Source organism: Anopheles merus, chromosome 2L (assembly GCF_017562075.2).
Source record: "Anopheles merus strain MAF chromosome 2L, AmerM5.1, whole genome shotgun sequence".
NCBI lineage: Eukaryota > Metazoa > Arthropoda > Insecta > Diptera > Culicidae > Anopheles > Anopheles merus.
The window spans coordinates 5,761,295-5,788,238 of NC_054083.1; the positions used below are offsets into that span (position 1 = coordinate 5,761,295).

At 40.5% G+C, this 26,944-nt stretch overlaps 6 protein-coding genes and 1 long non-coding RNA gene across 7 annotated transcripts; 3 read left to right on the top strand and 4 right to left on the bottom strand.

The window, feature by feature from the left end:
* Positions 1 to 453: 453 nt before the first annotated feature.
* On the bottom strand, positions 454 to 4,208 carry LOC121594288 (uncharacterized protein C05D11.1-like). Its single transcript, XM_041917387.1, has 6 exons — positions 2,811 to 4,208; positions 2,632 to 2,727; positions 2,195 to 2,527; positions 1,426 to 2,099; positions 1,015 to 1,351; positions 454 to 914 (listed from the first exon to the last, which is right to left on the bottom strand). Exons 1-6 carry the CDS (start codon positions 4,041 to 4,043, stop codon positions 546 to 548), a joined length of 3,042 nt encoding a protein of 1,013 aa, XP_041773321.1. The 5' UTR covers positions 4,044 to 4,208; the 3' UTR covers positions 454 to 545.
* An 890-nt stretch (positions 4,209 to 5,098) lies between these two features.
* LOC121594289 (oxygen-dependent coproporphyrinogen-III oxidase) lies at positions 5,099 to 6,744 on the top strand. Its single transcript, XM_041917388.1, has 3 exons — positions 5,099 to 5,359; positions 5,429 to 6,437; positions 6,516 to 6,744. The coding sequence occupies exons 1-3, from the start codon at positions 5,268 to 5,270 to the stop codon at positions 6,606 to 6,608; spliced, it is 1,194 nt and encodes a 397-aa protein (XP_041773322.1). The 5' UTR covers positions 5,099 to 5,267; the 3' UTR covers positions 6,609 to 6,744.
* Positions 6,745 to 7,363: 619 nt separating this feature from the next.
* On the bottom strand, positions 7,364 to 13,484 carry LOC121594287 (eukaryotic translation initiation factor 4 gamma 2). Its single transcript, XM_041917386.1, has 5 exons — positions 13,099 to 13,484; positions 12,100 to 13,001; positions 9,425 to 11,750; positions 9,178 to 9,343; positions 7,364 to 9,078 (listed from the first exon to the last, which is right to left on the bottom strand). Exons 2-5 carry the CDS (start codon positions 12,849 to 12,851, stop codon positions 8,894 to 8,896), a joined length of 3,429 nt encoding a protein of 1,142 aa, XP_041773320.1. The 5' UTR covers positions 12,852 to 13,001; positions 13,099 to 13,484; the 3' UTR covers positions 7,364 to 8,893.
* A 239-nt stretch (positions 13,485 to 13,723) lies between these two features.
* On the bottom strand, positions 13,724 to 17,916 carry LOC121594290. The gene is made up of 4 exons (XR_006004933.1): positions 17,902 to 17,916; positions 17,610 to 17,815; positions 17,147 to 17,537; positions 13,724 to 13,976 (listed from the first exon to the last, which is right to left on the bottom strand). It is a non-coding gene; the product is annotated as an uncharacterized LOC121594290 (long non-coding RNA).
* Positions 17,917 to 18,558: 642 nt separating this feature from the next.
* Positions 18,559 to 23,076, top strand: LOC121594286. The gene is made up of 7 exons (XM_041917385.1): positions 18,559 to 20,810; positions 20,886 to 21,036; positions 21,118 to 21,529; positions 21,616 to 21,802; positions 21,878 to 22,166; positions 22,244 to 22,645; positions 22,710 to 23,076. Exons 1-7 carry the CDS (start codon positions 18,709 to 18,711, stop codon positions 23,031 to 23,033), a joined length of 3,867 nt encoding a protein of 1,288 aa, XP_041773319.1. The 5' UTR covers positions 18,559 to 18,708; the 3' UTR covers positions 23,034 to 23,076.
* Positions 23,077 to 23,319: 243 nt separating this feature from the next.
* LOC121594097 (tRNA (guanine-N(7)-)-methyltransferase) lies at positions 23,320 to 24,293 on the top strand. Its single transcript, XM_041917048.1, has one exon. It carries the CDS (start codon positions 23,508 to 23,510, stop codon positions 24,213 to 24,215), a length of 708 nt encoding a protein of 235 aa, XP_041772982.1. The 5' UTR covers positions 23,320 to 23,507; the 3' UTR covers positions 24,216 to 24,293.
* A 24-nt stretch (positions 24,294 to 24,317) lies between these two features.
* Positions 24,318 to 26,105, bottom strand: LOC121594096 (citron Rho-interacting kinase-like). Its single transcript, XM_041917047.1, has 6 exons — positions 25,832 to 26,105; positions 25,641 to 25,770; positions 25,396 to 25,574; positions 24,940 to 25,313; positions 24,652 to 24,843; positions 24,318 to 24,561 (listed from the first exon to the last, which is right to left on the bottom strand). Exons 1-6 carry the CDS (start codon positions 25,982 to 25,984, stop codon positions 24,423 to 24,425), a joined length of 1,167 nt encoding a protein of 388 aa, XP_041772981.1. The 5' UTR covers positions 25,985 to 26,105; the 3' UTR covers positions 24,318 to 24,422.
* Between the last annotated feature and the right edge of the window lie 839 nt (positions 26,106 to 26,944).

The window sequence follows — 26,944 nt, forward strand, 5'->3', positions numbered from 1 at the left end:
TTGGCCGAGAACGGTTGTTGTGCTAAAGAAGACGAAGAATTAACGTGTCCGACTGGAAGGTAGAAGCAATATTCCATTTCACTACGACGATGATTAGTGGGGGAGAAAGTGGCGAATGAGCAAGACCTCAAAGTATCTATAAAAATAAGATCAAGATCGGGAGTGGGGGAGATTGTATGAATAAACCAGGTATATCAAGCTGGTGGCCCCTGAGGGTCCTGTATGTGACCCGCGACGCAGCCAAATTATGATTAATCCAGTCGATTTTTGAAATGGATCACCTTTAGCATCGATATTCGACGTAAGATATTATGAGCCGCTAATGGATTTTCAGGGATAAAAAGTACCCCACCGAACAGTTGTGAGTAGTTTGACACATCTGGACTAAACGTTCAATTATAGGTAGCTATTTTTTCGGATTAAATGATCTTTAACATGGACTACAACTTCACGCATGGAATAAATGTATTTATTTATTCATTATTATTATTGATGTATAGAGTAAATTATATTATCCTGCTTCAGCCATCGCCGCGATTATGCGATTAAGCAAGAATACTTTCATCAAGGCTAGTTTCTACTTTCATCTGAAATCCCATGTCTTTGAACGAGCTCGCGATATCCGCGGCCTTGTCTGGGTGGCAAACGATTGCAGTGCATGTGTCAGTGAAGGAAAATAGATGCTTCACATAGCGGTTCCCTACACGCTGTAAATCTTCTTTTGTCACCTTGCCGACTTGACTCACCAGAGATTGATTATAGCCTACCGGTACTCCTTTGAAGCTTGCCAGGATTGATGTATTCACTACTTTTTCAATGCTATTTTCTCGTGCAATTATTTCGAAAATCAACGAGCTTCTAGCCGATTCCAACAGAGTTGCATCCCATTCCGCTCCATCGATGACTTGCTTTTCCTGAAAATGCAAAGATAAATTAATGCATTACTCCTCCGCATCGTTTTTATTTTGATAATTTTAATTTGCATTTTTAAGCTAATCTTGTCGTTGTGCTTACCACAATAGTAACAGCTTCTTTATAGGCTGCAACAACGTTTGAAGCTCGATAAAGCGTGAAGTATAACATTCCTTCGTTTGGTCGTGGTACTATATTATACCCGTAGGCAAATCCTTGTCCTCGGATTTGTCGCCACAGTGGACCTTCCAGTTGAGTGAGGTATTGAAGGAACAAGAGAAGTGGCACCAGATCTGGATCATTGAAATCGGTGATGGCTTGACAAGTGCGAAACAGAAATGCACTTTCGACGCTGCCCAATCCCACGATCACACCACTGTATGGCTTAAGTGCATCGTTATTCTTAACCATATGCTCCCAGTCTGGCAAAGCTGTGAATCTGGAGATAAAAATATGGAGCGAAAGTGTAAGGTGACATGGATATGTGTACACAAGATAACGCTTCTTACGGACCTTTTTACCAATTGTTCCGTCACATTAGATTGTACTAGGCGCTTCCACGGCACGACCAGATCGATTCCTAATCCTTCCATCGCACTCCAATCCGCAGCCATATGGATGGCAAGATTTTCCGGTAGCGTAATTACAGTTCGCGTTTTGTTAAGATTTTCAATTACCGTATTCACCGAATCTGGCTTCTCCAGCAGCTCCAACAATGACGCAAGGAATTTGGACTGTTTTAACAGTGAGCTTATGCGTACGTTACTATCTTCGCGGTAGCGCATAGCTTTTAGTAAGTCTTTAGCAATAGAGTTTCCTTCTCGCTTCACTTGTGCCACTTCGTTAATAAGCTTCGTAGCACATACTTTAATCCTTTCGGGCGTAAATTCGGTTTTGTGCAACAGTTCCGTGATCAGCTCGATGCCAGTTGTATACTTTTCCCGGATCACTTGCATGTAAAGTGTAGCTGTGCTCGAGTATGCACCTACGCTGAAACGATTCAGGGAACTGAACCCAAGATCCGTCAAAGTTTCGACCGTGTTGGACTCCAGAGTAGCCACAACCTCCTCGTACGGGATAAGTTTTTCTCCCCGACGTATAGGTGATTCAGTGAATAATTCCATCAACAAAACTAAGTATGGCCGTAATTCCACGCTTAGTGGCTCCGTATTCATGGTAATCTTTAGCTGAAAGACAGAATGAATTTAAGGCACGCATTGGATTGCCATTAGCGCGCATCATTCTGCTATTTGCCCTCCAAATTATTATCCCTTCTACTTACATAGCAGAAATTCGTATGCAAATCGTATGCTTCCGCATAAACTGGTAAATCTCCTATCTTCAATCCCGGGGGATTTTTCTCCGTTTTCGACGTATACACCTCGACGGGATAGAATTTAATCCCTTCGGTTGATGGTACAGGTATCGAGGTAATCATCTCGTCTGGAGGAGCTATTTCATTTGTAGCCATCGCGTTGGACAATATGGTTTCCTTTTCTTTCAGCCCGCTTTCGCCGAGCGTTTCCCTTTGTTTTTCCAATCTCTTCTGCTCAACGTTCGCTGTGCGTTCGTTTTCTTTGATGCTGGGGACTGCTCGAACTACGACGTGCTTGTTCTGAAAAAAAAACACACACACACATTAATATTCTCATTATAAATCTCGTTAGATCGTTCCTCGATTACGATAAACCGTTGCGGTACTATCCGTACTATACTTACATTTATAATGTAATCATTTAACAACGTCAGCCAAAAACTCTCTTCCTTATCCTTTAATGTCTGCAGACATCTGTTAACATTCAGCCGTTTATCGAACTATGGGAGGATAGAAGAAAAAATAATACATCAAGTGCCATTATTCACAACGACCATGTGGATTTGGGATTTCATCTTATTACCTCTGTTTCGTCAGATCCGTAAAGCACGTCTCCGATGACGTGAAATGCAATATCGTCGTGCGGGTTGGATTCTAAGCTGCTGAGTGCTTCGAGCCTATAGCGCTCGATCACGTTTCTCATTCGGTGCATATCCAGCTTCTCCTTACCACCCGCAATCGATGCAAGCAGTTCGGAGAGTTTTGGGAATATATGATCCTCTTTGCCGAGCGGTATATTTTCGAACGATATGTACAGCAATGAAACTGAGTTCTCCACAATGCTGTATCCTACGCGACTAGCGTAAGGATCCTCGACTTCAATGAACTCTCGCTGCACCGGACTAGCTGAGGTATCTGTGAGGTAGCGAAGCAATACCGAACAGGCCGTTAGTGTGTCGTATTCCGTTGTAGCCTTGGGCCCTCTCCAAGCCACGTTCAGCAATCCGCAATCCTCTTCATCGGCCGGATACTCTATTTTCATATTTTTAGATTCTTCCAATGGCTCTACCAGCGTTTGCCACGGGCGTTCGAAGGGTGGAAGGGCTCCTTTCGATACAATTTTCTCTTCAATTGGTTCAAGGGCTTTAAAGATATCATCTGGCTTTATTTGCCCGGTTATGATGACGTGTAAATTATCCGGACGGTAGAACGCTGCGTGGTAGGCGCGCACCTTTTCATTCGTAGTGCTGGTACGAAGATTGCTCAAGATGCCACCGGTTTCGGCACTGTAGCCGCTATTTGGATAGACAGCCCGCAGCAGCTCCAGGTTCACTCTCGATTCGCCCGTATTCTCGCGTCCCTGCATTTCACAGTACACGACGCCACCGTCCTCGCCCTGCCCGGTTATATGATGAACCTCCGTGACGAAGCCGGAATCGGTTAGCGTAGGATACAGGATGTGGTCCAAGTAGACCGGTAGTAGAGAAAGGAACCCTTCGCTACCAGCCGTAGTCATTGTATAGCAGGTGTGATCCCTATCGGTCCAAGCATTCGTGCCGGACGCCAAACACCGATTTGCCACCAAATCGAGAATGCCTTTGTACGGATACTTCTCGGAACCGAGGAAAATCAGGTGCTCCAAGGTATGCGGCAAGCCATCATCGTCGTGCGCCTCGGTTGCGAGCGTAAAGTAACCGTTCACTACCGGTCCTTCGACTTCACCGACAATAACTGTCAGTCCGGTACGCTCCGATCGATACTTGTGCACCGGAATAACTTCATTCGCCTTGACCGTAATTAAATGCTTGAAGCCCATGCTGGTGTTGGAGGATGTTTAGAACACTTACAAACTCGCTTGAAATAACTATTCAACCAAGAACGCCGAGGAATAGGGCAGCCGTTTTCGATAAGCCTAGCAACGACAGTAGCAAGCGGACGGCACTAGCAGAATGAACCAGCAATGTGAGTCACAGACGTGACATGACAAAAACAAGCAACTGTCAAAAACGCATATTTTTTTCCATCGCCTTTTCTCATTTTATGCAATACACAAAACGAGCGATTCTAAAATGTATGCCTTTGGAATTTCGGCTTTTACCTTCCCGCTTGGAAAAGATTTTGATCACAGTATCGTAGATGCAAAGGTTTCGGTATGCGAAGCCAATTTTGTGTAAGAAAGTTGACGAAACAACAAATGATTATTCAGTGTATTACAGTGTTCTTACAAAGAACAGAACAAAGCTTTATTAAATAATAAATTGTAACTGCAAATGTCTCCCGACTGCCGTCCTACTGCTCCATTAAAACGGATGCTGTGAACGATTACAAACAGGAAAGTATTAGCTCGTGGTCTGATCCACTGTGTAACACCTTCTAGGTGTTCCAGAAAGCATGCTCTCACCTATTCGTATGGCTACACAAAGGGTCACAAAGGCGAACAAATTTTGTTGAACGGCTTGCCGAACTTTGCGTTTCTCCTCCGCGGCATCTGTTGGTGGAAGTCCTTGCATGCGAAACATCTTGAATTTTAGAAGAAATGTTTCTTGTTCCCGCTTTGTCGATACGAAAAGTAAAATTCTACCCAGCTGATAAGTAAGCAGCTTCTTCCAGAGTTTTTTTATTTCCTATTTCGTGCTTCCTTTCAAGGTGTATATAAGAAAGATGGTCCCGTTCGGAAATTGTTTTCTATAATAGCAATGATTTATTAGCTTTGGTGAATTGATCTCCAGTATTTTGCTAGCTGGTGAGGTAGGTAGGTAATTATCATAAATATTACATTTATTTCTATAATATTGGTGCTACGAAACGTCACCTAAACGTCCGATAGTTCCACGGACAGTTCAGTGTGACGCGAATACGTGAGCTCATACACGTCCTATCTGTGTGTGTTCGACGAGTTTCTTCGTTTTGAACATGAACATAGTTTCTGTAAACAGTGTGTGTTAGCAAACCTGGCAATAGTTTCATTAATAACACTGGCCAAAGTGAACATCGGTTGTTAGTGATTAATTTTTTTTTGCAGTACAGTAAAATATACGACATGATTTTTAAAATTCTTCGCAGCAAAACACGTCTTATCACACGGCATTTGCACAGTGGTAGTTTCATCGGCAAGCCAACATCTGTGATAAGGTATGCATGAAAGATCCGGAGAGAAACCATATCAGACGCAAATACTATATTGATTTATGATTGTTGTAGAATAATTGGAACAACGGTATGCATCGGAGGAGCAACTGCCGCTATAGCATACCACTGCCTGTCCCGGAATGAGGTGCACATGGAAGCCGTGGGGTCAGCGGCTAAATTTGCCAGCCTATCCCGGTACATGGCGGATCCGATAAGCAGCCGGCAGATGTTAGATGCGAATAAAAATGACATGAAATGTCGAATGGAGGAGCTTGTGATGCGGATACAGCACGATTTCTGCCGTTCTCTAGAAGCGGAAGAGAACTTTGGCAAAAAGTTCCTCGTTGATCGGTGGGAGCGAAAGGAGGGTGGTGGCGGAATTACCTGTGTACTGCAGGATGGCGATGTGTTTGAAAAAGCAGGCGTAAACATATCAGTTGTGCATGGAAACCTTCCAAAAGGTGCAATTCAGCAGATGCGTTCTCGCGGCAAACAGTTAGCCGACGGAGAACTCCCCTTCTTTGCGGTGGGCGTAAGCGCAGTAATACATCCGCGCAATCCGTTCGTCCCGACTATACATTTTAACTACCGATACTTCGAAGTAACCGACTCTACAGGACAGAAGCAGTGGTGGTTCGGTGGCGGCACCGACCTCACACCATACTATCTAAACGAGGAAGATGCCAAGCACTTTCACCGCACACTGAAGGAAGCGTGTGATTCGCATGACGCCACGTATTACCCAAAGTTTAAGGAGTGGTGCGACAAATACTTCTCCATACCGCACCGGAATGAAAGCCGCGGCGTGGGAGGCATTTTCTTCGATGATTTGGATGGCCCGGATGCGGAGCGAGCGTTCGACTTCGTGTCTTCGTGTGCACATTCCGTAATTCCTTCCTATTTGCCGCTGGTGCGTCAGCACAAAAATGATCCCTACGGCGATCGCCATCGCCAATGGCAGCTGTTACGCCGCGGACGTTATGTAGAATTTAACCTCATATACGATCGAGGCACAAAGTTCGGCCTTTACACGCCCGGTGCACGATACGAAAGCATTCTAATGTCTCTACCTCTTAATGCGGTAAGTTGAGGGAATTGGGCCTTGCCACGATTTCACTGCAGTTCCACTGATTCACTGCCTACTATTGCTCTTTTTCAGAAATGGGAGTACATGAATATACCTGCCCAAGGAACGGAAGAAGCTCTTATTACCGAGGTGCTCAAAAAACCTAAAAATTGGTTAAATTTGTAACGTTACCGTTCGAAGGTAATCAAAAAACATACCATTTATGAGATTCATCGATGGATCCGTCGCGGGAATTGGAATGGTTCCCGTTTGAACAGCTTCCATAATGAAATAAATAAATATGCTCTACTAGAACAATCAACTGGGATTTTTACATGCAAAATCGCAAAAATCGCGGTGAAAAAACGGGAAAAGTTAGAAATAAACGTTAAATACTTTAAATACGGAGAAATAATGTTAAATACATTTCCTTATGCTGAAAATACCCGTACGAGTATAATACGATGAATTTTACTTAACGAGCTCAATCCGTTTGTTCCATTGTTTCAACTCGTTAAGGTCCATTTAGTGATCGAATGATGTAACTCGTTCATTTTCAAGTGTTTTGTTTGAATTGATAATATTTTATCAACGTCTAGAGTTCCGTATTACACAAACATACAATATCTCTTATCTATTTACTTTAACATGACAAAAATGTGCTGCTTTCACAGTTGAATTGCATATTGTTGTAAAACGTTAGAGGTGGTTGGGGAATAGAATATAATGTTAATACAATGTATATTATACGTCGCTACATTTTGAAGGATGTTAACCGAAAAAAAATCAAATATCACTTCACACGCTCACTCGATCACACTAAATGGACCTTTGCTCGAATGAAACAGTCGTGTTCATTATGAGAAAGGGTCCCACTGGGTATTATTTCGCAATTCGTGATTTATCACTTGTTACATATTCATACACATCAGTCAAGGTAATTAATGCACCCCCAGTCCCAGTGCACATCAAAATGTTGTGCATGATAGACGTTATTTTATTACTTGAACAATCAAACCGAATGTTTTCCAATAACTGACCCTGCAGTAATATGTTATTTGCATATGCCTGGTAGAGAGGATGGAATACGAACGATGGGTTTATCATTAGCTAAAATGTCATTGCAACTGTTTTCGATCGACGTAATTTCAATTGGATCATAAATAAAACCATTTATTTTTTCTTCTGCCAATCTTGATGTTTCATTTGGATAGTTTACATTTATGCTTTTGCATACTTTCACTGCAAAATATGTGTATATACTGCAAAGTATAGTTTTGTGAAGGACGCCGGAAAGTAATGCGATAGAATTGGTTGCAAAATGTAATATAATGTAAAGGGGGAGCGCATATTTCATACAGAAGGGAAGTGCACGCATTTTTTTACGTTTTTTTAATGTGCATGATAAGATATTTTGCTACACTAACGATCATAGATCTTTACATTGAGAACAGTCAACTATCTGTGACGAGCGCCTTAATGATCAGCGCAATAAAAGAATCGATTATTGAGCTCTCAATATCTGTATTATTCTCCTTGGCGATTCGAAACTCTTTATTCTTTCCATCAATTGTAAAAAAGTGGAAATAAACGATTCCTTATCCTGGAGTTGCAGCGAATCTCAAACCAAGAAGATAGTAACGTTTGTTTTAGATAAAGTGATTTTATTATAGCTGCTTTTGAATCGTTTTTGGATCACCATCGATTGCGAAGATGGGTACGATGCTACTTGCTTCCAATTAAGTTTTGTTCAAGATTGTTGTTAGATAACACAAAAAAGAGTAGTTTCTGTTAGCAAAATTAGCAAATAATTTCCAAGCTCAAATCGCGCGAGAAAGGCTCAACCATCTAGAATAGGAGTAGCAAGGTGTTGTTGTGTTTTTCATGTAGAATATAAGTTAGCAACAGAACGTTTTCCCTACTAAGTGCATTTATTTTCACACGCATTGATTATTAGTGTAGAAAATGATGACGAAATAATTGTATTATGTTAAATTTCTATTCAACAATTGTCTAATCAGGATGAATCTGGCAGAACAACAAAAATATATTGCATACTGATACAAATTTTCCGATATTAAAATTAATCAATTGCAACCCTAGCAGGAGAGAGTTGATCACAATTGTTATTAAAAAAAGAAAAATCAGTTGAGGAACACGGCAGGCGGATCCTCAATCATCGTTATGAAGCAACGTTCTTTTCTCTCGCTTCGATGCGAATGATGCAAATAGCATTAACCAACTATGAAGCGCACACTTGTAAAAAAAAGTAGTAAATCCTAATATTCATGAATTATTGTACGACCAGGATGCCAAACAGCAGTGTTCCTATGGTGCATCTACTGTGCAATGCAAAGATACGTCCATAAATAGCCCTCAGTAGAGCAGTACTTATGCTGATTTCAAATCAAGATGCGCGCTGAATAATTATTATTCTATGATGATCGACTGTAATGTTGTCAATAATGTTTTTAATCCTCTTCGTCGTCATCCTCGTCTTCGGCCTCCGCCAACCACGTGAGCCATTGATTAACCTGGAACAGTGCCTTGCCCTTGCCTGGATAAATATCGGTGACGTCTTCCTTGTACCGCAAGAATGCGTCCTCCTCGATGACACTCAATTCGTACATCTCTTGGAACCAGCGCAAAAGAACACCTAAGAGAGTAAAAACAGAATAAATATTAAATAATATATAATATATTAAATATTATTAAACATAATTTTACGTCGCATATAGAGTGACTTAGTTAGTACCTTTTGGATAGCCAATGCTATACCAGTAAACTTGAATTGCATACACAGCAGTCAACTGCAGATCATTATTGCCATTTAGGAAGGCGTTCAGTACTGGACAGTACTTGGTTAAAATTTCCTTCTCTTTTTCGATGCGTTTTTTGTCTTCCTTTAAATTTTCCGATTCCTGGTATGAGCACATAGGAGAGTATAAAGAATAAGTGTGAAAAAAACTTAAATATTAAATGGTACAATAATTACTACATACCTGATGAATATATTTAAGCAGAACCGTCATAATAGCTACGATAAAACCTGGCTCTGCATAACATGATGATTCGACGTTTTCTTTGATCCATTTGTAGAATTGCTGTGGATTAGCATCCGACAGAATCTGCTTCCACAGTTCCGCTTGCACGCGTAACAATGGGTACAGGAAGTTTAGGTTACGGTCTTCCAGAATTTCAGCCATACGATCCTTGGTACGATCACACTCCGGAAGACTGGCCATCAAATTAACTTTGCTTTTGTTGAACAGTTCTTGAAGTGGCTGTTTGCCAAGCTGTTTGTGCAAGTGTTGCAAAACGAGCAAAAACAGTGGATAATGTTGACCGTTTTCAGTAAAGTTGGCAACATCGGCGAGCCCGCACAGATTAACCGCAACGGCTCTAGCTAACAGTGACGCAATGATGCTAGTTATCTTGGGAATAGTTTTTTCCTTTTCGTTCATTCCATTGACAATCGATTTGAACGATTCCAGAGCAGCGCTATGAGACAGTTTACTTTCCTTGTTGAGAATCTGCAAAAAATCAATCGTCTTAGCATGGAACGCATCGTTTCGATCAAGCACCTGATTTAGAATTGCAATCATGGCATCACGCATGAATTTTTCCGGAAGCTTTAGTTCACAGAACGCGTTCACCAACTCTTCCATTAGTGACAGTTTCTTCACTACTGGCTTTTCAACTGATGGTTCCGCCGATTCCGGATTTGCAGCGGGAATGGCATCATCTTCTTGTCGTTCTTTCATTTCAGCAGTGTTTTCAGCTTCGGCGAGTGGCTCCTGCTGCTGGTTGTTCAATGTTGTCGAATCATGCTCATCCTTTTGAGTCTCCGAACCAATGTCTGTCTTTTCATTGCCCATCAAGTCGGCGGCTTCATTCTCATCCTCATCAATTTTCCTTTCCTTCGGCACAGTATCATCCTGTCCAGTTATTTTGTCGTGTATAATTTGGGCATTTTCAATCAGTTGATCAGGTTCGCTTTCGATCGGTTTAGGTAAGGGTTCTGTTGCTTGCTCTTCCTTTTTATCAACGACCTCCACCAGTACTTCCTTTACCGTTGCATCCTTAGTTTCCATGTCATTTTTTTCTTCGTTTTCTTCTATGCAAGCATGTTTCTTTTGTTCTTCGTCTTCAATTTGCTGTTTTATGTTTTCCAACATTACGTCGCTCACGAAAGTTACAACACGCTTCATGTGATCTTCTTTGCTCATGCCTTTGTCCTTCTTTTTCTTTTCGGTTTTGTCAGTAGAAGCTTGTTTCACGATTTGTTCCTTTTGCGTTAGTTTGCCACCAAGCAAGAGTGAGCTGTTATTTGAAGTAATGCCGCTAATTGGATTCAATAAGCTTGGATTCAGTGGATCCATATGCTGACGATTATGAGATGGTGCTTCATAATGATTCATCATACGATCTCCGTTCATTTCACGATTTCCATGATCACCAATCGGTCCTTGCAAAATTTGTTGACCCTGATGGTGATGGTGATGTTGTTGATGCAAATCAGTATAATGTTTATTCAGATGCGCATTTCCATTTTCGTTTCCTCCTAACTGTCGCGGCCCTTGTGAAGTGTGCTGCTGATGACGGTGGTTCATTACATTTGAAGAGATAGTTTGACTGGCAGGCTGTTGAGACCCCCCAGAACTTCTGCCCGTGGTCATCATGTTGACACCGCCGCTATTGTCGCTTTGAGTTCCTGGACGTGGGACAACAGTGGACGACATCGCACTACCCGCAGGTCCACCAAAGCTTCCACCAGTGCCCGTACTGTTATTGCCAGCGGGGAAGGCACTATTGTTAATTTGGCCTGCATTACGCTGCTCGCTAAGCAGTGTGCGAGTTGTTAGAGGCGATGGAAACTCGCTCAAAGACGGTCCATTGAAACTGGTCTTTGCACCTCCAATAGTCCCACCACCAATTGAGGAAGATATGGGCAGTTGGGGCTTAATGTTCATATTAGCTTTAAACAGTAGACTATTTGGGGTTGGGCGCATTTGTAGCTCCTCGACAGGATTCTGCGGAGGCGTCATCAAATTGCGCTTGAAGCGGGGGGCCAAGTCTTTATTGCTCATCATGCCCGAGTTTCCACCGTATGACGATGAGTGCAAGCCATTCCCACCATCTCTCATACCGCCACCACCACTGCCCTGATGGTGATGGTTGTTGTGTTTGTTGTAACGCATATTGTTGTTGCCATAGTTATTCTGGTTGTTCCGGTTATTATGCATGCGATAGTTACCACCGCCGCCACCACCACCTCCATTATCGCGATGGTCACGATTTCCGTAGCCATTTGACGATTGATTATAGCTATTGAGAAACAATAAAAAAAAGCCGAAAATTAACACAATGCAGTGAAATTCGAGAAAGAGAGAAGGCAGATTTTCTAATGGTAAATATTCTGGTATCTGTAAAGCCGGAACTAGGTTCGATCCTCAAATGAACCGACTAAACGTCACTCTGGTTACATGGTAAAAATACAAAGTATCTTAGTGCGTAGCAGTATATGGCCTTTTTATTCAGTAGGAAGGGCTAGCGCTTCCGGCCGTACTTAGTTAGTAGCAAATGACTTAACATATTTTATTTTTTACTTGAATGCCAAACATAACTGACAGTCATAATTGAATGTTAAATTGTCATACAATATACAGCTACATACCTTGATGGAAGCAGCGGAGATGGGCTGGACACACTGAGTAAGTTGAAACCGTCGTTCAGATTATGCAAATTTAACGAAAACTTGCCTATCCAATCGCGTTGCTCACTGCGATCGATATTGCGGTAATCGCGATCTCGATTTCGCAAGTGATTGAGTCCGGGCGGAAGCACATCATCGTCATGATTCAGTTCCTGTATCGGTGCAGGGCCCTCGACCAAAGCCACCTTTCGCGGTGTCCAGTTATTCTTACGCAACTCGATCAGATCGCGCAGCATGAACCGGATGCGCGGTGGAAACATCGATTGCGATTGCGAATACTTTTCCATCCGTTCAAAGTACTGATCCATCAGCTGTTTTCCCAGCTCTGTATCCAAATTCTTTCCGCATGTCCGAATGAGCTGGGCCAAACATTCCATGTCCTCGCAGTTCTTCTCCGTCGATGAGCTAGATTTGTTGGTGAAAAGCGAGCGGAGCATCTTGTGCAGATGAGCTTCGACCAGCATGCCGAGTTTATACAGCTCGCCGATGAACTTAACATTGCCCAATATCTTTTGTTTAGCGACATTTTTCTTTTCCTCCAAATCATCGGTAAGTGTGCTTTCAGAATTGATGATCTTCTCACTGTACTGTACGCGATTCTCGAACTTGTCGCGACAGACGTTCAGCAGAATTTGCAGGAAGGTGCTGGACTTGCTCTTGTCGATGTCGGTTTCTAGCTCTTTTTGTATACGCTTGCACAGCTGTGCGTACATAGACGAGTACTTCGGTTCATCTAAAGCCTTGTCGAAGATCAGCAGTATGACACCATTCAAAATTTTCGACGAGTTCAGATCTAGTTTAAGCAGTTCATCACTAAGTTTCTGGAATTTCTCTGGGGTTAGTTTGTTTAGAATACCACGAACCTGGATGGCGAATTAATGAAAAAAGATATAGAAACCCGTTGCCAAAACACGAGCAGCCATAAAATATGTAAGTGGGAAAGGAATGGCAATTACTTACTTTTCGAAAAATCGAATCAATTCTGGCCTCTTCGGTGAGCCCATGTTGCGGTCTCAGGGATGGAGGGACCCAGCGTCGGCTAGCGGGGGGGACTGGATTTTCCCTCCCCGTGGCGCGAGACTCTGTCCCCGTTTGCCTCGGGTCTTCCGTCTTGAAGGTTGGCGATGCACCAGCAGTAGGATATGCACTCCGCAATCCGACAGACGGCGGAACCGCTACCCTTTCAATTTTTCCCGGAATGGTGGAAGAAGAAAATTGACTACTGTTGCTAGGCAGGGGCGGCTGCTGTCCCGCTGCCTGGTGGTATTCTTTGGTGTTGTGGTGCTGAGGCGTTAGAGCTTTCGTTAGGGACCGAATTTTACTCACGTGTAGATGCGCTTCACAGCGCGATCACAACAGAGAGAAAAAGTTAGCTTAACGAAAATGAGCACACCACCACTACAATCGTTCTTGGAATTCCAAGGGCGAATTCTTGGATTCCTTTGTTGGTTTCTGAACTAACAAGCGAGTGTAAGAATTATCCTCGAGAGGGTAAGAATTATTGTGGTTCGTTCAGTTGGTTCCGGTACGACAAGCACTATGCGTTTTATTTTCTACTTCTTTGTTGCGTTCACCGTTGTATTAGTATGTGAGATACACACTAACGTTGGATGATGCTGATATACAAGAAAGAAATGTACTAACACACGTAACCTTAGAAATGAACACACCACTACGCCACGTAGCCTGCACGTTCCTTTTCTCTCTTAATTTCTATTCTTTTCCACCAGCCAATTCGTGCTCGATCGCAAGATCACACAACCTCGACCGGGGCTTAGCTTTCCAAGCACACGCGTTACACCGAGAATGCTTTTACCATAAGCTGGAAAACACTATGCCTGAAATTAGAAAACAAAAATAAAAGTTCAGCTTTAATTTAACACACTGTGCATCGTGAACGTTTAATTCAACATTACAACTACAAAAACTTCATTTCAAATAAGATGAAGACTTTGCTTCTGCTTATACATAATAACCAAACTTAATCGATTCTATAAGTCACGTTGAACGTTGAGCCGTAAATTCTATGGCGCGTCATTCCTCTGCACCACACCATTTGGCTATCTCTTTAGTGCGCTTCTTTTTTCTTCAGATCATTCCAATGGCAGGTCAATGACTCCTTCAGACGCCATGAAGGAAAAAAGTAAACCCCGTTCCTTTCTCTGCACAATGAGAACCTTGCTTACCATTCTTGGGCCATTGCTCTTCAGCTTCTTACTGCGGTGAACAAACAGCAATGGGCAACTCTCCGAAATTGAAAGATTGCCTGCGAGAGCGAGAAGAGCAGTTCGCCGTGGTTAAAAAGAAAAGCGCTGAAACAATAATTATGCGGCTAATGGAACACGATGTTATCCTCCCTCTTTCTCTATCTCCTATACGAACCAACCATCGTACCGCTGGGCAACGCGCTTAGACAATATAACTGTACGGTTGTAGGCTACACGACTAGAGGTAAGTGATCTTTTGCCGGGACGAGTTTTGCGAGTTGAAGGGCACGACACGAAGAACTGTTCAAGATCAAGAAACTGGTCTATGGCACAAGAAAATAAAATCAAACGATGCTCCTTCACCTCAAACGCTTGAATTCCAAACCAAAGGGCGGTTTCTCAAACATAATCACTGTGTACTTAACCTCGTACTTTACAGAAAATGTGTTCAATTGTTTGATAACTATTCTTGACTTTTGACCAGACTATTTTCAATGTATGTGTAAAACGTGTTTTTAAAATATCGTTCACTTTTTTCGTTTGCTTTCAGCGGGTTTAGCTACAAAATTCGACATTTTATTGGATCCAGGCAGGTATTTACTAAAACTTTTCAATTAAAGATTTTTTAACTACACAAAAAATGCAAACAATTTTGCGTATAACATTTATAACATTTTTGCCGTTTTGCTAATAGAATGTACGTTTGAAATTGATACAATTTGCTCCAATAATTTATCAATTAAAAAAAACACACTTATCTGCTATTTCACGTAGATCGCGTAGATGTATCAGAGCTCTTGATCTACCTGTATGATTCACCATATTTAAATACAAAATACATTTAAAGAATAGTAGAATGCTTTTCGGCACTCATTCATTAACACGCCAGTTACCTTACTGTCTTTGTGTGACTCCCGTAGTCCCGAAACGCAAATAAGGCGAGTAAATAAAAACAAAAATGAAGAAAGAAGTGCATCGCTATGACCCATATAACACACCCGATTGAGGTCGCCCAGCTATGCAAAAAATATGACACAGTAAAAAAAAATCATACGCTCACTTCCAAATTCGTCCTATGTGATTTAAAGCGCTTTTAAAATCATGTAACAACATAGTGAATAATTAATTTTTGGGTACACACTGAGATATGCATAGTACGCATGCACAGGGCGTCCATCCATTGTTATTAAAATTTATTTTATAACCCCCCTACAAAGCCTGAAACTTTAATATGTGGTTCAAACGTTTTGTTGATGTCAGAACAAATGACGCATTGCTACCCGTCCTATCTAAATTCTCTGCTTTCAGGAATTATTTCCGCAAAATGCTTCATTCATGTCGTGTCTTACGCAAAATGCAGTGTAACATGAATCACCTCATTTCTGGAAGAGAAAGATTGTCCATAGACCGATGGCTCACAATGATTCGCAAACGAGATGCAAAAATGGACAAAGCAACACTACCCAAATCGGCTGATGCACGATGCGAAATGAGGTCAAAATTTAATATAATCTTACCCTGCAACATTAACACTAGATTTTTGAATATTTGCTCTAAGTACAATATTAACTGATCTACATAAAATATGGATTCGTGTAGTGTATAATATGTATTATTTAAACAGCACATGCTTATTATAAGGGTCTAGGTCCAAGCGGTAACATTCCATTCAAAAAAAGCTTGTCGTGCCTGCAGCTTTTATTTTCTCGCTTTGGCGATTCACACATACACATACAATTCATTAGTGTAAGTGAAGCTGGAATCGTAACTCACCACTACACTTCCACCATCATCATCATCGACCATAAAGGAAGTATACAAAAAGAAGAGAAAGCTTCAGTGAGCGGAGATTTTTTTTTCGCCACCCGAACTACGCTTATGAGAAGAGCTTAGAATGGATGCGGGGAATCAACGCTGATGCTTCCGAAGCACATGTGAACAATTTACAATCAATCTTGTGGCATTGATAGCAGGGCCACATGATGTATTCGCGTCAAAAGAAAATACGTCAAACAACTCGATGATTCGAATGTCGCGAGTGAGTTAAAAATACATCCTCGCCTTAAATCGCTACGTTTCCTTTCGAGGGATAAGATGTTTGAGGAAACTATAATAAACAATTGATTACATACTTTGCTATTTAAATTATCGCCAAGTAATTTTACCAAATATATTCTACTGTTAAAAATCCTATCCTTCCTTACATCAGTGGTTGTCGCAATGGTGGAGAGTATGCGTAATTTTATCATGCATATACTCAAGCACCCTCCTATCGTCCGTCCATGACTATTGCACTGCTTAAAAAAATCACACAAAGCAATTGGACCGAGTTCCTGCAACAGAAATGTTTGTTCAACCAAGAAAGATGGTAGGTACATGCGACACGCACCGATTCCACCATACCTCCCCACTATAAATGTACAAACGACCTTCGTCATACACTCAAACGTTCTTTTACAGCGCACACAAGTCTCGTTATCTACGACGATGCAAAAGACAAAGCAGGCAAAGATGGTTCCTCACGGCGCTACAAGAATACTACGCGATTTAACCAATTTCATACATGTTAATACGCCATTGATGTATCATCACTGTTCAAAATTGACCAATTTAATACGACGAATGAAGTGAATATTCACATCGGTAGAAAAATAATGCGTTGACGAGGATCATTTGTTAACTTCACTCTACACCAGCAAACGCTTACGTTCTTCCAACTTATTTTTTTTGCATGACTGACCACTGCCTTCCTTCATTTTGTACTCCATGTACAGTTCTTCTCTAGATTTCACTTCTCTTACCTGCAAGCGAAGCGAACGGCAATGTGTATGGTCTTTACGAACTGTTGGTAAAAGTTCGCAAAGATTTACTTGCTTCTGGAGCTAGCTCTATGCACTGTATAATTTTCTGTATGTTTGAGCAAAATAAAAAATAAATTTTACCACGGGAGCTGCGAGATGCATCCAATCGTGGTTTGGAACAAACAGTACTAACTTAGACTTTCGGTTCTCGAGCTTTCTTGGTTCGCATCTCCCACTTTGCTTCTGTGTGTGCTATTTATTTATTTCACTACTACAGACTCACAAATCTTCTCTCTTACACACACTACAACACATCTAACTTCATTGCATTTCCTGTCACTCGAATTTGATTTCTATTATTTTCGACAGGTTTCTAATTAATATTTGTTGCCTTGAAAATGTAAGAATTTGAAACAGTAATTTGGGATGTATTATCACTTATATTGTAATTATGTTCTAATACCATTGTCGCACGTTTTCCGTGGCTATGACTGGAACAATGTAAATCCATTGAGTGTATCTTTGTGTTAGTGAAACATCGTACGTTGTACACGCACACGCCATCTTTGTGTGTATTTGTGTGTGCGTATCGTTGGCATCATGGTACTCGAGCATGCGTGCGCATGTAGACGCAAAAAGCAATCATGAAATGAAGAAAGAACAAATCATCTCCGGAATCATCAAGCAATGTCAATTGTTTACTTTTGCCATTTAATGTACTGTTCCAATTATTTTACTTGGTAATAAATACGCACTATGCGGGCAAGGATGCTTTTTGTGTTTCGAACAATCTTTGCACCGTCTACACTCTCACACACATATACGCAAACCATACATATATGAACAGAACTACCTGATTCAATCGATTGACAAGATTTACTTTAGAAAATTTCACTTTTGATGCTTCACTTGTAGCATGTTCAACAAAAGGATGCACTGTTGCTAAAATTATATTCAACTGTAGGGAATTTACAGCACCGCAAATCAACGCTTTAGATGAACAATTTAAAAAAATGTCCGATGCACATGGCACCACAAGAAATGTAGGAGATAAAATCAAGCAAATAGCTTAATTCATGATAATAATTAATACTACCACAACGCACATAGCCTGGTATGAGTCGCAGTACTTGGATTATAAGTTAATCATACAACAAAATAATATAGGATAATAGAGGAAATATAATCAAGAAGGCACTTACGATGACCACGATGCTCAGAATAAGTGTGTCACGTCACACATACAGAAATATATTTGAAGGGAATCTTTTCTGCCACAGTTCAAGGTTTATACAACTATGGTCTAAACAAGCCTAGCTTGGCCATTACCTCGTGTTTTCTTGCCCATAATCTCAGTTTTCTTTTTCATTGTATTTCCGGTTCGCAGCACAAAAACGTCACTATGGGCCCAATCACTAGCGAAAGGACAACATTTCTGTGAGAAAGTATGCAGAATTGACAGAGCTGGCTTTGATTAGACAGTATGTTTGTGTGTGTATGTTTAATGTTTACTTTTTACACTTTGTTGTTTTGAACGGTAAGAGTGCGTGAGCCCGTCTAAAATGGCTCCAACGCACGTTCACCTGTTGTTGAATCAACTACCTAGCTATTTCGATTCTTCGGTGTCGATAGAGCGTGTAGATCAATTGTGTGATGAGCAAGGGCATGATATTCCTCCTTCAAGCAACGATAGCAACAGCAATCAAGCGGACAATGGAGATTCTTTCGCGAAAGTTTCCAAGTGCAATGATCTGCGCAGCATCGCAATGGTAAAACGAGCGCTACATGATCCGGAGTTAGAAGATTTGATGCGCGACATAGTGCGAGAAGTGGAAAATATTCGCAATACAGCTGGACTATACGATCAGTACGATAATTGGCAATATTTATCAAAAAAGATCAATATCGAAGATTTCTTAACCTTCGTTTACACTATGATTTGCCTAGCAGAGTTAGAACCAACGAAAACGGTACACATAAAGCTCGCTATTTGTTCGGCTAGATTGTACATCGTTTTATTGACCACTCCTGGGCAGAAGCAAACAACAGTGTTTAATGAATGCGTGTTTTCGAAAAGTTTGGATGTTTTTAAAATAATTGATCATCTCCGCAAATCCAGTAACGTAAATGGCTCCCAAGGAAGAATGAACACTATAACTGAAGCAAGACGTTTGATGTTGGATTACATGTCCGTGCTGGATGATTTACATCTACTGCTTCGATGTATGACGCTAAAAAACTGCTCTACTTCCAAGATCAAAATAGTTGATACATTAAAAACCCTGCTTATTTACTGTATCAAGCACGCTCAGAGTCGGGCAGAAGCGGAGCAATTGGCAGAAAAGATATTTACTACGCTTAGCATTATCTGCTTGCCAGAACATGACGACCATAACGAATGCCAGACAACTATAAGCATGATTCTGAATAGAACTGCCATATTTTATACGGCTGAGTATAAAAACAAACCCGGTGCTTTCAACGTACACAACTTATTTTTGCGGCTGCTTGAGCAAAACTCAAAAGACACATGTGCGGTACTCACGAATTTCATAAAATCGGTTCTAACGAATCCTCCGAAAGTGTTCTCACGACCTGATGATTATGCAATTTTGCTTGACGCTGCTGTACACTATGAGCTTACCATGTACAACAAATGTAACGTCTCCATTATCGACTATTTGAAGCAGATAGAGACGCACTCAGACGCCGGAACTCGGATTAACATTGTTGAGATGATTACTAAGCTAGCAGTCGTTGATTGCACCGTCGACTGGGAACTGTTCCAGTCGGAGATTTCGAATGTACCGCGAGAAATAGATTTGCTCCAGGTGTTGGGAAAAAAATTACTTGAAAAGTCAAACACGGTAAAGCTAAAGGCATTCCAATGTTTGTTAAAAATTCTACAGAATGGTAATAAAACCATGAAGCGCATATTTCGAAATGCCTTCTATTCGCCGCATGCAGATGAGGATGAAAAAAATTACCTGCAGATGAATGACGTGGAAGAGCTTTTTCAAACGGCCGAGCTTGAACTAGGCATATCTCGGAATGTGCTCAACTTTAGTCAGCATACCGTATCCATCCATAACAAACCATCCGATTGTAACGACGGGCTGGTCGGCGATACAGCTCGCCCGAGACCTAAGATATCCTCGGATGTGCCAGGCATTGAAGCAATCGAAGAAATGCTGACATCCTTGCCGAATACCATGTACGATGCAATGTTATCGCCAATTTCTGCAATAAGACGAGTTGCTCTGTCTTGCTTGGAGTGTATCCTTGAACTGGACAGAAATCGGATCGATGAACCGATATTTGAGTATGTCATTGCTAAACTAGCAAAAGACCCGGTTATGCTGATGCGTCGTACCACTTTGAATGTGCTCAATAAACTGTTAGCACTGTATCCAAACTATTTGCCACTGATAAAGTTATGGTCAAAATGTTTACTATTTTTCCTGGATGATGTGGACCAAAAACTGAAAGAATCTGCAATGGAGAGCCTGAAAATAAACGTGTTTGATAGCATATGCCGCTACGAAGACTCGTCGTCTCGTAAAGTATTTACACCATGGATGATCGTCCGCGCCATTTTGGTCATTGGTAAAATAAATGTCCTCAAATCAGCCGTCGATTCTTGGATACAGAAATCAATTTTGACGTAAGTGTTGATCATTCCAGTTTCTTTTCATTGTGCATTCATTGCGCTAACGTTACCATTTTCCTTTCTCTAAAGGCCGAAAAATCTTAGCATCATAGAGTCTCATATCTTCACAGTCAACTGTAGTGAAGCTTGGATCATATTGTCGATTATAGCAAACAAAATGAAATCGCGCAATCCGGACTTGGTAATTAAAACAATGAATGATATCCTTCAACAAGACACGGTAAGCTAAGTAACTATGTGCTTTTCTCCTAATTAACGGCTGCCAACTAATTTCATTTATTCTTGCAATGTGTTTGTGCAGTACAATTCACCAATATGTCTGCAGTATATCCTTTCCGTGATCAAATCGTGGTTGTCTGACTTCTCGAGATCGGGTCTAAATCACCTGTTCAAAATTTTAAGCGATCTACTGCGCACCGGCAGTACCAACATATCACTGGTCGGTGATATATACAGCTTATGCTGCATGATAAAGCGAAAAGCTGATGGGATCGTTGATGAATCCTGGATTGCAGATATACGTGATAGCAGTGCGGAATATTTGTTACACTACTGCACCCATTATACGAGTGCCCACGTGACTAATGAGCGATATCTGATCAGCCTACTCGTGTACGCAGAAGCAGCAACCGATTTAAACGTTAAACCGGATAGCAACATAGTTAATATACTATTGAAGTATTTAGCGCATGTCGCTGCTAATGAAAAAGGCCGTACGTATAGTAGTTACAGTAATCAAACATGTTATCAAACGGTTTTACCAATTGTTGATCTTTTTCATGTTTTTCTTTTACTTTAGTGTTGGTTCAGACCGATCAATCGCGTAAAATTAATGTAACTATAATAGTATTGGCAAGATTTGGTTTACGCGACGGTTCTCTGGCGACGACAGTGATAGCTGATTTTAATAGAATATTGAAATTTAAATATATCGATCAAAGCATTTTATGCACATTAATTACAGCTTTTGCCGATTTATGCAAAAGGTATGTTTGTATCGCTTTTGGAAGCCTAAACATTATATATTTAAAGTTTTTTTTTTGTATTGTTATATTTTTCAGACACACGTCTTTGGTGGACTCTTCCATTTCAACAGTAATCGGACAACTAAGCTCACAATACTTAACGGTGCGGAGTGTGGCCTTGAACAATCTAAACGAGTTGATCTTACAGGATTATGTCAAAATGCGTGGTAGTGTATTGTTGAACATTCTGAAGCTGATCATCGACGAGAATGATCATATCGCCGCTCAAGCATTCTACGTAATCCAGCTGTACGTTAACTCAAAGAATGAGAAGCTATTGAAAGTATCGTTTTTGGAGTGTGTATACGTGTTTAACAATTATCTGGTATGTTAGTTTATAACTTGTTATTGGTAATGAATTTATTCATGTTTGAATTAATTCAATCTTTCACTTTTAAACAGCAATATGCAGAAAGTGATATGTTTCCAGCATCTGAAATCGGCAATGAAGTGTGTGATCTGGCTGGAAGGGACGAAAAATCGTTACAGAAGCGTTGTGCCATTTATGATTTCTTTGTAGAAAATATAGATGATATTAGTCTGTTGAAATTGCTGAAGAACGTTAACAAAATTCATCAACAACTAATAAAAGGCAAATACGTAGAATGCTCCCAAGGGGTTGATACACTCATCGATTTAATTTACGTATTTAAATGTATGTGTGATGTAAGAAACCGCGATAAAGCAAAACTTGCAAAGAGTACAACATCAAAAGATGATGAAATGAATGACGACGCAAATGAAGGACCTTCATCGAAAAGATCTCGTTTAAAAGCTACTCAATCACAAAATGAGACTGAAATGGTAAATGAGACTGTTATATCTACTGTAACTGTCAACGTTCATGTGTTTTGCTTTTTCTTTTTAGACAACAATCGTGGAGAAAATGATTGCTGTTTATTATCCCTTTCAGCAAGAAATCCGAAAATACGTGCAAAAGATTGAACCAAGCCGAATGCACCTAGCCGATAAAAGATTGGAAGAGATGGCATTGTCGATTGCTGGGAATTTTCGCGTATTGGTAGAATTTGCCAAACCTATGAATTTTTGGCGTTCGTTGCTGAAAGTGATCGATAGTACACACGATGGGAAGCGAAAACAGAGTTTAACATCATCTGGTAAAAATAAATCGGATAACGACAGTGAAAGCGATCAGGACGAAGACATAGCGGATGAAATGCTAGATTTGTAGGCAAAATAAATGCACTGTTACGATCTTTCGTACTTTGATGTCATTACTGGTTTTATTTTTATTTTATTTAACTCGCTTCTAAACGGGGCGGGTTTCTTCCGTTCCTGTTCAAACAGTTAACCGTCTGGGTCTCGTTTCGCTGCTTAGGAGGCTCGAGGAGGCACACAAACTCACTTCGAAATGAGCACTGTAGGCAAGAAAAGGCCGGGTAGAGAAAATGAGCGAGATGCAGCAATATTCGAACGTCAAAAATCCTCGCCATGTCCGTGTCAAATCCGGTATCGCTTGCCAGTGACAGGCAAACATCGATCAAAACAACACAGCCAGGAACACGCGATACCGGCATTACATACACATTGCGAAAGTTTCAATTCCAATATATTGTGGACCATCAACAAGCAAATAGACTGCGGTAATGCTATGCAGATAACTCAAAATAGTAGCTTCATTCATTAACCGTACAGAACGCATACCATGGAAGAGGCTATTGACGATCATGTGAGACTGCCCCAAAAACGATTCTATCGTCAACGGGCCCACTCGAATCCGATTGCTGATCATAGCTTCGATTACCCCTTGTTACCGGAATTGAGCAACTGGAATGAACTCTATCCCAACATTGGTAACCGTCAGGTTGTATTTGCCGACATTGGTTGCGGATATGGTGGGTTTCTGGTAACACTGGGCGAAACATTTCCAGACAAGCTGGCTATCGGTATGGAGATTCGTGTTAAAGTGTCCGATTATGTGATGGACCGTATTAAAGCACTACGCCAGCGGCACAAGGGAAAGTATGAGAACATCGCTTGCATTCGCACGAACGCCATGAAATACTTACCCAACTACTTCCGAAAACATCAGCTGGAAAAGTTGTTCTTCCTGTATCCGGATCCGCACTTCAAAAAGGCGAAACACAAGTGGCGCATTATTAACCCAACCCTGCTGAGTGAATATGCGTACGTGCTGCGTCCAGGAGGCAAAATTTATACTGTAACCGACGTGCGAGAGCTGCACGAATGGATGTGTAAGCATATCGAAGAGCATCCATGCTTCAAGCGTTTGACAGACATTGAAGCTCAGGAGGACATTCTCGCCCCAAAGTTGCTGGATAGCAGCGAAGAAGGTCAAAAAGTAACTCGCATGAGCGGAGAGAAATTTATGGCGATATTTACTAGACTTTAAGCAATTCGTGGCACTAATTGTGGCAGCGGCGGGATGGTTTAATGAATGAATTTTGAATAAATTTATGATCTAAACGTACATACACCAACCTGTATCGTTATTATTTGTTATTTAAAAATAATAGTTACACATTTAATTGCTTTCTTGTGGCTGTATCTGAATCCGGCGAACGAAATAATGTCCCAATTTATTCGGTTACAAAGAGCATTATTTTATAAACTTGAGAGCTCGCTCGACCATAACGATAACTCTTTGCATTTCTGCTTTTTGAACTACCAACAGCTGTGCGTATATCTCATTTGCTTGATCCAATGCCTTAAGGCGTTTCTCCTTTTCCAGGTGCTTGCTGTAATAATAGTAAAAGTAACAATATAATCTATGTAAATACGTAAATGCGCAAGATGCTTACTGATATCGTTTGCAACTAAATACTTACCTATCATTTTTTCTGTCATTCTTCTCCAATACCTTTCTACGTACTTCCAGCTCTTGATTTTTATCTGCAAGCAGGCCATCGAGTTCTTCGCAGTTATTTTGCAATGTATCCGAGAGGTTTGTCAAGTTGTTCCTTTGTTTTCGTAACTTATCGCACAAAGAATTCAGTTCAACTATTGCGCCTCGTAAGTTTCTGAAAAAATAATAATAGAAGAACAAATATTTATACTAGGTACTTTACACATAAAACAGGACATGGACCGGAACCGTTGTCGATATTAATACATACTTGCAGGACTCATCCATTCCAAATAGAAGCATTTTTTCCAGAAGTGCATTGCACGGTCTTATCTGGTTGATCGAAGAAACATGGATTTGGTAAGCTTGTTGCAACTCTTTTTCCGTGTCCGTGAGTATTTCAATTTCTCTAGTTAGCGATTGTTTTATTTCCCTCACGGAAGATGCTTCATCGTCGGCTACAAGCAGTTCGGCCAGTTCCGAATGTTCAATTTTTAGTTTAATAATTTTATCGGCTAGTTGCTGGTCATTTGCCTTCAGTGTAGATATGTTTTCTTGAAGCTTGTGTTTTCTTTGCTGAAGGGTTTCAATCTGATTCTTTAGTTGAGGCAGGTGCAGTTTCAAGTCATCTATGTGACGATTGATCTGTAGGAAAACCAAAAATACAAGCATTATAACACCACGAAATCCATACACAACATGTTACAACAACGATGAAATGACACACTTTGTTGGCTCGAATTTTTTTTTCTTCCTTCGTTATTTGTTCATGGTTTAGTTTAGCGTTCAGCTCAGAATACTCCTGTGCGCAAATGTTTGCCTTTTCCAACACTGTTTCCTTTACCATATTTGTGTAAAACAGATAGTTGAGCAGAACTTTAAGCATATGTATGATCTTTTTTCCAGCTAAAAAAGAAAGCATACCAAAGTATAACAATTCTACCCCATAGTCTAAGTAAGCAATGTTCTTACTTGGTTTAACGAGGTCAACGTACAAGAACGAAGTTTGTTTCGAATCTGAACACAATTGATAGATGTAGTTGATTCTCGCCACTAATTCCACCCGCTTCATCGTGAGTGTTTCATTCGAATCGTTGTACATCTGCAAATGAATAGTTGCTTTATTTAATGTTTACAGCAAGTTTTAACTAAATGTAGCTTACATTTTCATAGCTGGAAACGTCGTAATGCATGAGCTTGAAAAATTGAAGGATTGATTTGTAAACAAACTGTTCTGTAGGTTTTTCCAAATCCGTTACTTTAATCTTAAACGGTATAATATTGTTCCAATCATCTATAAATGCTGCGTTGCTCATGTTGGGGCGTTTACAATTAGCGTAAAGACAATTTCTACAACAATGAATACCAAACAGGCTTGGGAACAAAACAAACAAGTTCGAACCAAATCCGTTACCCGTTGACAGCGCTAATGATTGACAGATTCAAGATGCCTAAAGGCAATAAATAAAAATAGTTAAAAATACCTTGGGGAAAGTTGAGAAAGACGCATTGTCACACTACAGTATGTTCCCGAGTTACGCGGTTAAAAGGAAGTACAGTATACCAAGGGGGAATATCAAGGTGGATTTAAAAATATCAGGTGGTGGACTCTAGTGCATTTTGACAATTCGTCACTTGACGTAAGGTCCCCAGGATTCAAACTTTGTTTACATTTATTAAATTTGTTCATATAATTTATCCATCCCATTTTTACGATTGAATATTCTTCAAAAATATATTTCGGACTTTGCGAGTTCTCATTTAACATTAAAACATCGATTAGAGTGTGTTGTTTTGTGTTATTCGGTGAATTTATTCTATAATTTATTGTGTTTTCGACATTTTTGATGATAAAAACTAAGAAATCATTATTTTTTCAATTTTCACATTAATTCCTCATTATCTACTAGGAGCATGGACAATTTACGCGAGATTAGAACTCTTACTCACGATTTTAAATTTTGTGCATAAACAAATCATCAAATCTTTTGTTAATATATCTCATTTTTTCTATAAAATCAATAGACACATAATGCACATAATAATAATGAAATCTGTTCTATTTGCCAAGATTTGTGTGCTTAAACCAATGGTTAACGGTTTTAAAATGACGTCTATGTGGCGTAAGTCCCTCAACTATGGCGACCCCCCAAAGGCCCTTATCCACCACCTGATATTTTTAATCCACCTTGCCACGCGCTAAGTGAGTTCGGACTGTAATCCATTCATACCTGTCTACACGATGTAGCTTACATTGTATTATATACATCTTGGCT

Excerpts from the sequence above, each read along its gene's own strand:
- LOC121594288 (XM_041917387.1), bottom strand. The coding sequence starts at position 4,043 with ATGGGCTTCAAGCATTTAATTACGGTCAAGGCGAATGAAGTTATTCCG. Across the intron at positions 2,528-2,631 it reads TAAATGATTACATTATAAAT|AACAAGCACGTCGTAGTTCG; the intron begins GTAAGTATAGTA and ends TTTTTTTTTCAG. Across the intron at positions 2,100-2,194 it reads TGCATACGAATTTCTGCTAT|CTAAAGATTACCATGAATAC; the intron begins GTAAGTAGAAGG and ends TCTGTCTTTCAG.
- LOC121594289 (XM_041917388.1), top strand. The coding sequence starts at position 5,268 with ATGATTTTTAAAATTCTTCGCAGCAAAACACGTCTTATCACACGGCAT. Across the intron at positions 5,360-5,428 it reads AAGCCAACATCTGTGATAAG|AATAATTGGAACAACGGTAT; the intron begins GTATGCATGAAA and ends TGATTGTTGTAG. Across the intron at positions 6,438-6,515 it reads TGTCTCTACCTCTTAATGCG|AAATGGGAGTACATGAATAT; the intron begins GTAAGTTGAGGG and ends GCTCTTTTTCAG.
- LOC121594287 (XM_041917386.1), bottom strand. The coding sequence starts at position 12,851 with ATGTACGCACAGCTGTGCAAGCGTATACAAAAAGAGCTAGAAACCGAC. Across the intron at positions 11,751-12,099 it reads TCTCCGCTGCTTCCATCAAG|CTATAATCAATCGTCAAATG; the intron begins GTATGTAGCTGT and ends GTTTCTCAATAG. Across the intron at positions 9,344-9,424 it reads TGCTTAAATATATTCATCAG|GAATCGGAAAATTTAAAGGA; the intron begins GTATGTAGTAAT and ends TGCTCATACCAG.
- LOC121594286 (XM_041917385.1), top strand. The coding sequence starts at position 18,709 with ATGGCTCCAACGCACGTTCACCTGTTGTTGAATCAACTACCTAGCTAT. Across the intron at positions 21,803-21,877 it reads TTTGCCGATTTATGCAAAAG|ACACACGTCTTTGGTGGACT; the intron begins GTATGTTTGTAT and ends TATATTTTTCAG. Across the intron at positions 22,167-22,243 it reads ACGTGTTTAACAATTATCTG|CAATATGCAGAAAGTGATAT; the intron begins GTATGTTAGTTT and ends ACTTTTAAACAG.
- LOC121594097 (XM_041917048.1), top strand. The coding sequence starts at position 23,508 with ATGGAAGAGGCTATTGACGATCATGTGAGACTGCCCCAAAAACGATTC.
- LOC121594096 (XM_041917047.1), bottom strand. The coding sequence starts at position 25,984 with ATGAGCAACGCAGCATTTATAGATGATTGGAACAATATTATACCGTTT. Across the intron at positions 25,575-25,640 it reads CGTTGACCTCGTTAAACCAA|CTGGAAAAAAGATCATACAT; the intron begins GTAAGAACATTG and ends TTTCTTTTTTAG. Across the intron at positions 24,844-24,939 it reads GGAATGGATGAGTCCTGCAA|AAACTTACGAGGCGCAATAG; the intron begins GTATGTATTAAT and ends TTATTTTTTCAG.